Source organism: Apteryx rowi, unplaced genomic scaffold, assembly GCF_003343035.1.
Source record: "Apteryx rowi isolate R43461 unplaced genomic scaffold, aptRow1 scaffold_179, whole genome shotgun sequence".
Classification (NCBI taxonomy): Eukaryota; Metazoa; Chordata; class Aves; order Apterygiformes; family Apterygidae; genus Apteryx; species Apteryx rowi.
The window spans coordinates 228,594-244,561 of record NW_020448074.1 but is presented as its reverse complement, the minus strand read 5'-3'; the positions used below and the strand labels follow the sequence as shown (position 1 = coordinate 244,561).

Genomic DNA, 15,968 nt, shown 5'->3' with positions numbered 1-15,968 from the left:
TGACAATTCAGTATCTGAAATATTTAACACTTGACCTCTTTATCAGTGATGTAAAACGAGTATCAAAATTTAAACAACGAACAGTCTTTAAACTTAAATGTCGTCTTCAGAGAGTTACTGATTCAGTAAAAATTAAACCACAGCCTAACCCAAAAAAGATATGAGCCAACGTCCATATTGTCAATTTATGGAGAAAAATGAACTTGGCGAGATAAAAAGAACATAGTGCAGGATTAATTCTGCTTCAAGGAAGTGACTGGCAAGCTACAGGGAGACAACATAAGCAGGTGTCTATCTATTTGTACACAAATATGCACACACAAAGACTTAAATGTCAGTGAGACTCAACTGCCTGTACTCTTGTCTCTCAGTAGGAAGGTCATAGTTTCACATCTCTCCATGCAGTATGGATAGCCATCAATTTTTGAAATCTAATTTGCACAGTGTACTGTTAATTTAATATCCTTTGGATAATTCTGAATCACCTTGTCTTGTCAAAATAGAAGTTTAGAGCCCCCAGCAAAAAATAAAGAGCATTTTATTCACAGAAATTCTGTATTTGTCAGAAAAAAAAAAGTCCTACTTCAAAAACTTGCAAATTTTTATTGTGGAAGCCACATAAGATAATGGGAAATAGAATTTGTGTGTTTCATGTTACCATTCTTCCTATATGCTGTGTTTTCATGCTGGCCTATTTCTCTCTAGCTGGTTCATGAACTTTTTCATCTTGATGAGCAGCTGTCTAGTCTCAATACATCATAGGAAATGATGTTTATTCAGGAAACTTGATCCATCAAAAGTTATTGATTTCCAACTGAATTATAATGGTAGAGAGTCCATATAATTTTTTTTTTCTGACAAAAAAACCCACACTTACTTGAAAACTGAATCATCTGCTGATAAGCAGATCTGACAAAAAATTTCACCCACTGTTAATTAACTAGTCTTTAAAAAGTTGAAGGATATGCACTATATTCTTGCAGGCAATACTCACTTTCACTGGCTTCAGTCAGATTTTTGTTTGAAGAATGTTTTAAATAATATACAGTTACCATGTCTGCATTATCACTGCATTATTTCATAAAATACTGTCAGAATACAGAAGTCAATCTAGAAAATCATTCTTTTCTTCCCAGGGAACCTAGCATTAGCAGGAAATCACCAATGTAAAGGTGGAGGAACAAATTTTTCTGTTAATTGCAAAACTGTATGATATAATTCATTTTTTTCAACTCTATGCTATATACTATAATTACTATTGGGAAACTGTAAGGTGTAGAGGAAGAAGTAATATTGGCAGTATTCTTACCAAATGAGAGGATTTGAAATTTCCTCCACTGCACAGTTCTCAGAGATAACTGAATACGTCTTTAAAGTAGACTTTAAAGATGTAATTCCTTTGCTGTCCAAGAACGCTAAACCGAAAGCCCCAACATTCACAAGTAATTCTTATTCATTTGTGTAGTCGTTTTGACTCCAGCATAACTACACATATTAAAAAAAGGTTACTCAAGGAAATAAAGAGTATACTGTATACAGTAGTAACTGTAAAATAGATGAATGCCTGCTACTGTACTCACTGTATTTACTCAGTGAATTAAGATGACGTAGCTGTCACAGCTAAATATATCATTTATCATGTTGCAAAATAATGCAATTCACAGATATCTTCCTCTTCCTTAATATTTTACACTACTGAGCATCTCATTATGGCTATTTACAAAAGAACCGAAAGAATTCCACAGCATTTGGCATTCTGCCTCAGAATCAATTCTTGGTGGGACAGATTGCTTCCATGCAGCATCACAATGAAAGCATTAACACATCACAGCTTAATGCTGGACCATAAAGATGTTTGATGAGTTTCAAAAACTAATTTCAAGATTCCTGAACACTACTGAAGAAGATCTGCAGGCTACCAGTTTACCTAAAAATATACTAAAACACTACAAAGGGAAGATCTTGTTGCCGTCTACAACTACCTAACTGGGAAGGTGTACAGAAGACAGAGCCAGACTCTTCTCAAAGGTGCATGGTGGGAGGACAAGAGGCAAGGGACACAAGTTGGAACTTGATAACAAAGAATTTTTTTTCCCCTTCAAATTAAACTTTGGCAGCCTTGAAATCATCTTCATAAGATGTAGTTAGTTAGAAAAAGAAAAGTTTACCACAGAGTTTTCCACTACTTCATTCTATACAGTTGACTTAGTTTTATCAGTGTTTGCTCTTTTATTGTCTTTGCAGCACCTTCAACTGTTACTGACAAATATCTGATTCTCTGACCACTGAAAGTCAAACAAGAAAAAATCCCTGAGGTTCTCACTAGAAATGAGATGCTGATTCTCCATTAAAAGTATTAAATAGGTATTTAAATCTATCTTGCATGCTTTACGTTGGCTTTCTACAATGACATTTTGGGCCAGAAAGTTATACAATAATGCCACAGATGTCACAGAAGCCTATTATTTTAATACTTAGTGGACTTCAGTAAAACATTTGCAGCCACACTTTTAATATCCAATTTAATATCACGGTTCTAACATCCCATGTGTTTTGACAAGATTCATTTCCCTCTCAAGAAACCAAGGCCAACACAGAAAACACTGATAAACTTCTCACTTAAGTTTTAACATCTATTTCTTCATGAAGTTCCTAACTTCCTGTTAAAATGTGTATTTTAGAAAGAAGTCAAATTATGATTCAATCTCTTAACACAGAGACATAAAAACTGACTAATCACTAAAAATTACCTTACCTATTGCTATCTGCTCTTTCATCTTTACATTTTATCTAAAAATGTAAGAATTGTTGTATTTTTATTCAGTTTTATATACCTTAGAATATAAGGTATTTACCTATTTTTTATATATATATATATATATATACACACACACACAATTATATGGATATAACATTGCATATATTTATAACATATAAAATAGTAGCTCCAACAATCTTCTTCCACTGGGCAGAAAGTTTCTAGTGTAACACTGGAAAGAAGATGAAAAGTGTTCTTTAGAAGAACTTTTGAAACACACACAGGCATTCTGAAAGGTACACTTTCTTTAGCTTATGTTGGCCATTCTAGAGGCCAGATATGTTCCCTGCTTGAAAGACAGCACTTCAAATCTCTCTTTCCAACCCTGTAAACATTTTTCCCTAAAAAACTTGTCCTTGATAACCAGACTGTCAGCACTTGCCTATCCTGTTATAACAGATAATGCTGTGCGTAATACCAGACATGCAGTTCAGTTCAGCTCTCAGCCGCTCTCTGTGGCAGAAAGGTTCTTAAAAGACAACTTATCCTTCAACATGAAAAGACACTGGCACTTAGAAAAAATATCATTTCCAAAGGACAATCTATGTCACTGCTATTTTAGGGCCTGGCACACTCCTCCCCATATTCCTTTTTTAAATCAGCAGGTGTAAAGACCTGAATCTCCAGGCTTATTTTAAGTGACGATGGCACAGGCTAGAAGAAGTCCTCTAAAGTTTAAATTGCTCAAATATATATATGAAGTTATGTTATGGATATAAATGAAAGGCTTTAAGGAATCATTATCATCAAACTTAAAGGGAAAAAGGAAAACCATCTACTTTTGGCTTACAAGAAAGTGTTTGAAACTGCAAAATTTGGTCATTCAGAGAGCTGTTAATTCTACAAACCCAATAAAAGCATGCAAGTGTTCACAGTCTGAACTGAGCAAAACAGCTGGGCCTTGCTTTTAACTTAATGGGCTGTTGGCCATCTTTTTGTTCATCATTCCTTTGTTCTGCTTCCAATACAGTAAGCATTTTTGTGGTTAATAAGCCTAGAAAAAAGTGGGAATACAGAATGAAAAAGTGCTCTGCCAAATAATGCAAGTTCCAGGCAAATATTAATTCAATACTTCAGTTGAAAAATTGAAGGATCAAGCCTCTTTTTCCCAAGCCCAGATATGAATAGCTGAGTAGATTATATTATGACAGCTGGTAACACTACTAGAACTGTTAGAGATATATTGTTTACAATTATTTTCTACTGTGTCTGTGGCTTGAAAAAGTCATATTGATTCAGCATATTCAAAACAAATATATTCTTCTGTAATAATATTTTTATATAAGCCTCAATCTTTAATTAATTTATAAACTAGTATTTTACAAGAGAAGATAAATATTTGTTATTTCAATCATACTATCTTTTGTTATAAAATCTGATAGAAACAAATACATACTCTTCTTATCTAATTATTCTCACATAATTTTTTACAAAAACAGCATGCAAACTATCTCACAGATCTCAGCCATAATTGACAAAATAAAACAGCAAAATCAGTAAGCTAAGAATAGTAAGACACGTTTTGCCAGTGGGTTTCATAGACCAAAAGCACACAAAGGATGGAACTCCAGAATCCCGGAATCCATCCTGGGCTCTAGATGGGAGACGGTCTCAGTGGGAAGTGGTTCTTTTGCTGTTCTCTCCAATTTCCCTCTCTGTTTCCCACACGACTAGCTATTCCTCCCAGATGCATCCTCTTGCCGATTCAGTCTCACAACACAAGCATGTGCTCTCGCGCCTTTTTTTTTTTTAATCAGCTCTAGTCTCTCCTTTGTTCAGTGCATGAAGACCCAATATTCCCCCAAGATTTTTCTTCCACATACTCAGTCCCAGTACCCGCATCTAGACAGAGGGGATGGAATTCACCTGCTTAAACAGCAACATCTAGGAATATTTAGTCACCTGAGAGTAACAAAGAAATAGGTATGGGGTTAGCAAATCATCATGATAGAGGGCCTTCTGAAGTGTCAATTGAGTCCCACTGTAGAGGTTTCCCCTACCTCTTGCTTTCCAGTTTCAGTTGTTCCCCTCCCCACTCAGCTGTCTTCCTTTTTTCCTCCTTTTCTGTCTCATTAAGATCCATTCTCCTTGTCTAACCAGTTCCAGGGCCTTCCTACAGCATCCTTCCCCCAAAATGTCCTATTCTGTCCTTTCTACCCAAGTACCCAGTCATTCCTTCCTCAATTTCCAATCTTCAGTCTATTGTTGGTCTATTTTTTGCCTTTCTAAACAGAATTTTACTGCAGTCCTTTTTCAAAATCATTTTTCTTTTTTTTCTTTTTTGACCCTGCTTAGTTTCCTCTTGAACACCGCCAGTGATCCGACTCAGAGCACAAAAGAGTGACAAACTACACCCCTTATCCCTGGGCGAGAGCTAAGTATGCTCATTTACTCTGTCAAGCTGGCTCAGACTAGTCAAAAGTATAGCAGGCTAGAAATAAATAGCTGCTCTTTAATAACTATGTCAGATATAATACTTTGAGAGAATTACACTGATGTATGAGAGGTGCTATGGAACCAGGAAGTGTTTTGCAGACTGTTATATCAAGGAACCTGGCTGCTCCTGAGCAACTCTGTCACTGTTCCCTAACAGAAAACAGCTTCAAGGTTTTATAATTAAAAATCTGACTTTTGGAAACATATGGGAAGGAAGCAATCATTAAAAATCACATTTTAAAGAGACTCTTCCCCAGAAAACAGTGTTGCGAGATATAAGTGAAGTTTCTTTGAAAAACTTCTTGGTGAGGCATCTGGTCAATTAACCTAGATATTATGACAGCAGTGCATTTCTAAGTGTCAACAGTTATTCCCAGATTAATCCACAGAGATTTCAAATAATATTTAAGAGCTCCCTGAATTCCTCAATGAGACTAAACTCTCTTACAGTAGCACTTTTGGCTCACATCTCCACCATCTCCAACTGTAGAACACTATTCCTTTTTCACTGACAATGATCTATTATCAGATCATTTATCTTGTCATTACACTTTTTTGCTGGAATACAGTAAAATATTTCTGCATGAAAAATTCAGGTTTTTAAAACTACAATAAAATGATGCATGTGTCAACAGCATTGGGTTCACTTCAGCTACAGGGTGAAGACTGTTGGCTCTACTTTTACAACACAATAAAACATCAGTAGCAAAGATGTAGGTAATGTTGCAAACCACAAGGGAACTGTTACGTCTCCATCTTTTGCCTGACCTTGCCTTAACTAGTAGATATGGACAGAGCAACAGTCATATCAAAAACTGACAGAAAAAAGTGCTCTGGGGTGACTTAAAGCATTTTTAGTTTAAATTTCATGTCATTAGAAAGTTCTTCCCGAGAATCTTTTTTGGTCTGCCTTATGAGTCCTTTGACAAAATTTATACTTAACCCATCTATTTTCTTTGCTTTAATACAACTCCCACTTTTTAAAAAAGTATTTCTAGTATCTTCTATTTTTCTTCTGTGTAAGCATATTAAGTTGGGTTGGTTTTGGCTTCTGGTCCTTTTTGAGTATATTTCATAAATACATTTATTCTGAACATTTAATATATATATTTTTTAACAGTTCTTAAGGCACCTGCTAGTATTTTACCTTTTTTGCTGCTCTTTTTAATTTCTTCTTCACTAGCTTCCTTCTTTCTTTTTATGGGAATCCTATATTGCTTCTGAATTTGCATTCATTTTGTTTGCTAATCCCTAGTAACAGTTCTACATATTTATCTGAACTATCTTATTCAAAAGAAGAGTTTCTTCTTTTTCCTTATGCACTTTTTACTAAATCACACCTAAACAAAAAACCACGGACAACAACAAAGGTAGGTTATGAGAGCCTATGTATGCCAAACATGATGAACTTCATCAGATTTGTGAAAGCCTTTAAAAATAATCTGAGATAATTCAAGTTTATAAATTAGATTAACACCCATTTTTAGGATAGCCAGGTGTAATTCCACAAAAATAAGCTGTCTTCATACACCACTTTTTCTTCTCTCATTCTCTCTCTCACTTCCTTTCTTGTAAAAACGGAGAAGATTGGCTTCCATCACCTTAAATCACATATCCGACATAAAGAGTGCTATCTGAATACGTAACTGTACATTAGATAGATGAATAATCCTTAAAACAAAAAAGAAGGGCCTGTGCACCTGAAAGCATGTCCGTATTTTTTCAAGTGGAAAAGATGTTTATTCCCACAATCTGTACTTCCCTTAAATCCTTAAATGAAGTGAGAAGGGTTACCTCTGCAGAGAAATTAACAAGGCTGTGGATATAAGCAGTGTGTATCTTAATTAAAACGTGAAAGATTGCATCGCCTATTTCTATTAGCAGTACTAACCTCAGAGATAAAATACAGACAAAAGAGATCATAAAATAATTTGAAAGAAGAGGGATAAAAATGATACTGCAATCCAGAAGCAATGCATTCCTCAAACATCAGAAAATTTGGTGTGTGTGTGTGGGGGGAACGCAACAGCCTGCCCATTCAAAATCTCCTGCTTAACAGTGATCACCAGTCTTTATCATTCAAAGATTAAAGTTGCATGTTACAAAGAAGAATCTTTAAATATATGCACAGCACATTAAATTCAAAAGAGAAAAATTTTCTCTTTGGAGAAAGACTTAAACTTTTGAGAAATAATACTGTCTATGATATAAAAGATCTTGCACCAGTGACAACCCCTGATCTTCTAAGAATGGAAAAACAAAAAGAAACAAAAAAATCCTCCATACACATGACCACACAGAGTCCCTATATCCATCACCTCATTTAGAACACTGATTCCCATACACTGCGTTTATTTATCTGACAGCAAATCTGCATTAAAGCTGGCTCAGGACATAGCCCAAGATAATTTATGGTAAGGTTTCCATAGCCTTTCACCTACCCTCAACCACAAGGATTTACCGCCAAGCTTAGGGGCTGCAACCTAGCGGTTATACTGGGTCCATCAACCCAAGAAATTTTAGAGAGCGGCTGCATCATCTTTATCTGATGACTGAAGAGAACTTCTGGGACTCCTAAAGACAGAACTTAGTCTACTTACTTCTGAGGCATGATCAAAAAATACCAGGTGAGCAGATTTTTCAAATATCACATTAATGAGAAAAAAATCATGCCTTGTTGTGAGATTAGTATATGCTCAGCGGTTGCGTGGCTTCTAAAAATTAAAACTGCAGTTTCATTTAACACAAGTTTTTGTAACTTCAAAAGGAAGTTTATAATGCAACAGAATGGAAACCTATCCTTGTTTAAGCAGAAAGAAGAAACGTACATTTTGAAGTAAAAAAATTATCCCATTTCCTTTGTCATGCCACAACTGAAAATTTAAATAACTCAAGCAGAGAATGAAAAAAATAAGGGCCAGAGAAAGGCATTTTCTTAAATAATTAGGTTAAACAGTGCTTTTATTTTATTTCATAAAAACTTACACATGCATGTTCTCTGTCAATATGGTCAGACCTTACAGTGTTTCCCACAGCCTAATAGTTTTTTAGTATAGAATTACTTCCAGGTTTGTCAAATCAGTAGTTTGAAACAAGGTTTTGCATTCCAGTTGTCTTATTCAGGCTGATCATAAAGTACACTTCAGACATAAATAATATAACCTTTGTAAATACTACAGTTCAGGAGAAAGTGTTTGGCAATGTTGAAAATAACTTTAAAATGTAATGGAAAAAAATATGGAGAGTGTTCTGGTATTTGTCCCTATGAAAATTCAGTGGCTTAAGAGGGAAAAGGAGAAATTGGTTTGACTGGTACACCCAGAGAGGTACAGCTTGAGAAGGAATGAGAATAGAGTGGAGAAAAGCAGGGGCCAGCATGTGGCTACAGAGAGCAGGATTTAAACACAAACCTCATCAAAACTTGGAATGGAACCTAAAATGTGTTCTTCCCAACATAAATTCTTCTCCTGTCTAGCAAACAGCCATTAAACTAACAGCAAAGAGTATCTTCTGAGGAGTGCATGTGATAAAGCAATGCCCCTCCCCCCCTTTCTTTTTTTTCCTTTTTTTTTCTTTTTAAATAAAGAAGACTGGAAAAGAAGATAATTTAGAAAGGAAAAGAAAAGACTATTAAGCTTGAAAATGCAAGAATAGAAAGTCAGAAAATGCTAGAACGGAAGGTACCCATTCAAATGACATACAGTCACTTTTGTGAAAATGCATTATGATACAGAATTTATTTAAACAATTACACACACAGACGCATCCCTGCAGAAGTCCTGACTCAGTGTAGTCACTGTATGGACCTTGGCCTAAAAATTAATTCAGTTTATGTGCAAGTTTATGCAAAGTCTATAGGATTTCCAGCTCATTTGTTGATGAAATTGGAAGGTATATAATAAAAGCTCTTTTGCAAATTCTGCAAATAGAGAAAGTCTTTAATGTAGGCAGCTGAATATCATTCTGGATAACTGAATTCTTATATAAACCTGAGCAAGTAATTTACAGCAGATTTTTTCATGAATGGCAAATAGTTGCATTCATCTTCTAGATGTCAACCCTTTAGGAAGCTGGAGCTAGAGTTGTGGGTAGCTCTGCAAACCTTAGCTACAATTAAAACCAAGACAGACTGTGTTTTAAACTTACGCTATAAAAGTAACAAAGTATCTGAAAAATCATATACTAAGCATCTCCTGTTGGGTCCTGAAAAAGAGACTAATGATTTTGACACACACTGCTCTGTGCATGAGATTCCTATCTATAAAACTAAAATTTCAGTGTCATTTTCACAAGTGTTTTGAGAGGATGAATTAATTACTGTCTGTGAAGCACTCAAGAAGGCCATATTAAAAAAAAAATCTCTTGATGAAATTAGTAACCCAAGAGAATGCAGAGCTTAGCTGAAATGTGGTAAAAAAGACCTCACCCCTACACTGAATGATAAGGATAAAAATGGAACTCTGAATACTTTCTATTCAACGAATAGCACTCATTTTTCTCTTGAATGGAACAGATCCTGTGGAAAAAATTGCTATGCAGTCATGAGAAAGCCATTTGTAATTCATTACTCTGTTCTATATTTGATCCCGATTGTTTTCTCTTTTCATATGATTTTTCTTTTATTCCCATTTATAGTTCTTTTTCATATATTTTTCTAAACAGAACATAGTCTCAGCAAAATTGAACATTATAAGGAACTTTCTAACCTACCATGTTACAGTGCCTTCACAATTAGGCACAGTAAACTCAGTCATTCATGGTGATTTCACTTCATCTAAAAAAAATATTTAACCAGCAATTTTGATTACAGTATTCTTTGTCTTGTGTCCTCCATCAGCAGTGCCCACTTACTGCAGTTGTGTTGGCTATAAAACTTATCAGTACATTGCAAAGCAGAACTACATTATGGTTCTTCCAACCAGCGACAGGGCCCAGCCTAAAGCATTACAACAGCACAGTCCCTCCCCTTTGATATTCTATCAGAAAACTAGGCAATCAGGAACAAGCTAGAGACCACATGGCAGGCAAGAACAATACAGCCAATATCTTGGTCACCCATGTCTTTAGGGTTTAAATTGTACTCCTGTACTTAATGATAAGCCTTTTAGAGAGTATACCATTCACATCCAAAAACTCATATAACACCCCAGCCTAATACCGGACACTGTTTTAATTCTCAGTTCACTACAGAATGCTCCATTTTTGTAGTAGTCTACACTCTTCCTGTCCTCCCCCAGCCTACACCCCTCCTAGACCTAGAGCTATCATTGAATGGGAAAAACACTACCAACTCCAAGGCCTGCTGTTCATGTTCTCTTCAGCACCAGTAGTGAACTTTTCTCTAAGTAGATCAGCAGAAAAATCTACATTTCTGGATAGAATGGAAAGTCAGACATAGATCCAGACTGCTAGAGTGCAGAACGTAATAGTCTTAATGCAGGTCAAAAGCACTGACACATTTACACTACAGACACTACACAATCTGCAAATGATACTGACCTGGTATTTCCTGGATATCCGTCAACTACAGTAACAGTAAGGAAGAGGAACACTATTAATATTACCTATTTTCTGAAACAATGTGCATTTCCTCCCACAATGCCTCTGCTTCTCAGCATACTCAACTCCTGCTTCCCTGACAACACCCTGCTTCCAACTCTCCTAATATCCTGCCTCCTCAGCCCTAGAAATCCAACACGTACACCAGATGCTTCTTGCCCTTGTCTTTCTCCATGATCTCAAAACCTCTGACACCCCCCCAGCCTTAGATAAAGGCACAACTGCGAAAAAGTGTTTGTGAAATTCACGCCTGTGAAACGCAGGCCACACAGAGCTTTTACTTCACTCCCCCCATCCCACCTCAACTAGCGGCACCCTTTCCTCTCTCCAAGACAATGCTGAAGCAGAAGAAAGCTCCTGCCACACAGGACCACTGCGAAAAGTGGTCTGTCTCTTCAGCAGAGCGTGCAAGAACATCCCAGTGCTTGTAGTGCTACCTTATACTCTAGCTTTTATTAGGATCTTAAGTTTCCAAGCACAATCCCTAATCCTCCTATACCCTACTGATATCAAAACGGCTGTGAACTAGGGGACTAGCAAGGGGAGAGACAGAAACTTTCACCCACTGACCCCTAAAACCCCACGAAAATCTCTTGTCCAAAGAAGTGTAACAGCACATCAGTATTTAAAAGCAGTAACCCAATAATTATTACATTATCAACACTGCAGATAATTTTAATGGTATGACCCATTACTAATGCAGAGCAGCTGGGATATACAAAAGACTCTTACTCATTCTGTTCAGTGAACAAGTACATACAAATTTAAGGGATTTATTTTGTTTCTAAGACCATACTTCTGAAAGTTTAAACAAAACTGAATCGTAAGGGAGGCATGTAATTATTTTTATGCAAGCCTAAGAAACAGACCATGCACTACTCATTTTCAAAGCACATTAACTAATTGTATTTGATCCTAAAATATATAAATACACAAACAAAATGAACTGCTTTGATATATTCCAAAACTGTAATACAACTATTACAGGACTTTAAATTCTACTTTAGCTGCTCATATGGCTACCAGTAACATTATGAAGCCCTATGTAAACAGGTCTTAAAATTTTGTTTAAAATTAAAATTTATTTTTGTAAAAAGACTGTAATTAAACCACTCTCAAATCAGATTCAGCTTGTCAAAAAATAAACTGCATGAAAATACCTTTTGATTTCTTGACAAATTAAGAAAGAAATCACCTTAAAGAACTGAGGCTTGTATTCAATATTCCAACAGTTAAAAGAGCTTTGCTACTTACCAAACCCTCACTGGGCATAATGCTTGTGAGATGAACTACCTCAAGATGTGCTGACTGTGACACCAGAGAATCAGATGAGAGCGAGATAATGTGGTCACAAATTCCAGACAAAGTTTTACACTACAAAGAAAAAGAAGTCAATGTAATTCCTCATATTAATTGAAACTATTGGCAATGAAGTGCTTATTTCGAGAGCTACCTGAGAATAAAACAGATCATTTTAGTTCTTAGCAGTGTAAAAAATAAAGATCGCCAAGAACTAAGTTGTGTTGTATATAAAACTCAAGAACAAGATGTTAAGAAAAAAAATCTGTTTATGACAAAAAATGTACATGCATGTACAGTTATTCTGACCAAAATATTTCATTGTGCACTGACAACCTCTACATATCTAAATTATCTTCCACTCCAACTATATGCACTTTTTAGACAAAATGCCTGATGAACTACATTTCACCTGTCTTTATAATATATCATCATAAATGAAACGGAAGTCAAGTGAAACTTGTATTAAAAAAAAAAAAGCCTTATATACCAGTTTAATAGCCTTTTTTGGCTATCAAATAATGAGAGCAACCATATCATCTGTGATAATATGGGGTGAATTCTGCTTAAAATAAGACTGACAGAAAAGTGCCTTAGTTATTTCATTTCCTGTTTAGGTAAAATTCTCATGGAACTTTCAACCCCTCCTTTAATGAATATTCTAAATAACTGTAATTATGTAATAATTGTATTTTATGTTATACTGCCTTTCAGCTAAGGATCTCAAATGGTAATCCCAATCCACACAAACTCCTTTAAAGTAGGAACTCCATTTCATTGATGGTAACAATGATACAGACAGATTAAACCTATTCATCAAAGCCAAACAGTATGTCCATGTACCAGAAAGAAACTGGTCCGGACTCTTAGGAATCTTCATGGGTAAAGATTTATTCCCAAATTTGCATGTCTTGCTTAAACTGTTCCTTCAAAAAAGAATAGACCTAAAAATACATGAACCTAATCTGAAACTATTCATTTAAATGAATCTCAGAATGGTCTTCTGGTTGAAGCTGTGCTGTATGCATCTATTTTCCTTTAGGGACTACACTGTCATTTTCCCTAATTACAGCAAATGGTAGTGAAATCCCTTAAGGGAAGTTTTATTTCAGGCATTTTCAAAAGCACGAGGATTTCTAATATCTCATTTGACACTATACATGCAAGTTAAACAAATAAAGTTGTCACAACGAATAAATTAACTGACTGAATTTATAGATTATATTCTCATTCAGTGTACTCATCTGGAAATCCAAGTACAAGTCCGAAGTACTGGATGTTGCATATGTATTTTTGTATCAGTTGCAAGATGCAAAGTATCACAATCAGGCATGCACGTCTGCATCTAATGTCACCAAAATAAAAGAAGTATTACTAGCAATTTCGGCTTTGGAACAGAACCCCTAAACAATATTTCAGGTATTTTTGCCCACCAAGGATATGGAAACTAGCTCAAAAACGTTCTGTACTGTTATTTTACATACAAACCCATGGCTGATTATGGCTTTGTGCATATGCTTTCTTCTATCTTTTGAATTACAGTTGTATCAAAACTCAATTATGATTTCAAACTGACGCCCTTTCCTACCCCTTCACATTTTTAATATCATGTGCACAGATTAGATGCAGACTGAATTCCAGAGAACACTTTCTATTTTCTGATGTAACGCTTTATCTTTACTGTTGTGACATGTAAATACTTTTGCAGTAAGAACACTTTGGAACTGAATAAACTGCAAAGAAGCGTTCAATCAAGCAAATTTGTAATTTTTTAAGATCTCACCAAGATTCAGAAAGGTAATTAAAATCTCTATAGGATTTTAGCACTGGGGAAATATTCAAGAATAATATATTGGAATAATTAAAAATACCAGCCTGAAAGTAGTTCAGCAGATGCAAAAGAGGCCTGACACAAGTTATAAATAATGCAAAGGCTAAGATTGTAGAGGTGGGAACATCTGAGAAGAATTTATGAATAACAACACAGTGACAGGAAACATTGCTTGATCAAGCACTATCAATATGAGAAGATACATTAACATATGTTAAAGTATTTTTCCATAAAAAACAAGTTGAGAGAGGACCAAAGACTCCTGTGTACTAATTCTAAAACCACGGAGAAGCAAAGTACATTCTCTCCAGGTGGCGCAATATCACCACATTTAGACAAAAGTGAAGAAAATCTCAAAACAAAAATGGGTACTTCAAGGAGTTCAGTACCTGCTGCAGAGGGATTCTATATAAGTTTTTACAGGCTGTCCAAGACCTAAAATTATTTTATTGTATTTCTCTCAATGGGCCATGACAAAAGCAGAATCTCTAGGAAACCACTAAGTCTCTCAAACAATTCATACAAGCTAATAGGTCACAAAAGTATTTTGAATGTGACAGCCACTGTTATGTCTGTACAATGACTAGAAGTGAACAATTATCTGTATTTATAGCAGAGATAAAGAGCTACTACCATGTCATTTCTAAAGCATAAATGTATTACATTAGTATGAAGAACTGATGCTGTCCAGATAACCACACTGCTGATCAGACACCCAAAGAAACCTGACTCTCAGGTGTGCTCTGTGATGTCTGTTAAGTGATCCTGAAGGTTTCTCCTTCATAATTTATCTTTTCCCATAACACCCGCATTGTAGAGTAGACACAGTCTACTTATATGACTAGTGAAAGAATGGGAGCTCTACACCTGCCATCACATCATCTGAGCACAAACTGCCCTAGTGTGGAGCTCCTCCAAATAAACGTGCATCTCAATGAACCTCTCAGGTAACCAAAGAAAAAGTCAATCATGGATCATCATTTTACAAGTCTCTCTCTCTCTCCTGTAAGTAATATCCTTCCTGATCTCTTGGCTTAATTTTAAAAATAAAATAAAACTCCATGTGATATTTAAGAGTTTAATTTAATAAAACACAACAACCTGATGAAAACTCACTCATCTGCCTTCCCAATTCAAATCTCCCACTGCAGCCTTGTAGCACTGTACGTAGGTGTTGTTATTACTATCAAAGAACCATAGACTGCAAGGTCGCCAGTTGTTCTACTGTCAAACACAGACCTTATTCACTACCCCTAATCCCTGGAATTTGTTTAATATCATTATCCTTTACCATACATGGTAACAATTAGCCATACCGGATAGGGCAAAAGTGCAGCAAGTGCCTCTGAGCAAGCAAAAACTGTAGCATAATAAAAAAGAATGGCAGATTAATGGGAAAGAAGCACAACAACAGGCAATATATAAAACCAACTCTAAAAGAATCCCAAAATCTGAGGAAAAAAGGGTAAGAAACCAACACCATCAATACCACCCTCTCCCTGGAGGGAACTCAGCACGCTCCTTGCTGTGACAATCACCCCAGCCCTTTCACCTAACAAAGGCTGGCCAGCAACCTCCAGAATCTACAGGTAACCAGAAGGTTGAGAAAGAACCTCAGCTGAAAGAGAGAGCTTATTAGAAGATAGTATAGCCTGCATATCAGTATTTTAATCACCTTAATAATTCCCCCCTTGCCTTTTTAATTGAAAAATTTGGATTACTGGTATGTGGCTGTCATTTTATTTTGACTAGTAATAGCTCTTGCCTTATTTTAATTGGATTAGCAATAAATTATTGGATCAACATATACCATGTACTTTTTGTCTGTGACAAAATTTTGTATATAACATCATTTACACTAAGGTATGACAGTGCACCTTCTGTTCACAAAGGAAATATGAAAAAACTTCCTGGTGGTCATGGTGGAGTTCAGGATCCTGTGAGGAGGCAGCAGGGCACCAAGTAGGATCGCAACCCTGGACTTCAGGAGAGCAAACTTTGGCCTCTTCAGGGACCTACTTGGAG

The 15,968-nt window shown here is 35.8% G+C and overlaps 1 protein-coding gene across 1 annotated transcript in view; it reads right to left on the bottom strand.

Moving 5' to 3' along the window:
* LOC112963831 (connector enhancer of kinase suppressor of ras 2-like) overlaps positions 1 to 15,968 on the bottom strand; it is a 254,744-nt gene that overhangs the window by 103,638 nt on the left and 135,138 nt on the right. The window contains exon 6 of the mRNA XM_026061261.1: positions 12,068 to 12,187. Coding sequence (XP_025917046.1) covers positions 12,068 to 12,187 — 120 coding nt within the window. The remainder of the gene's footprint in view (positions 1 to 12,067; positions 12,188 to 15,968) is intronic.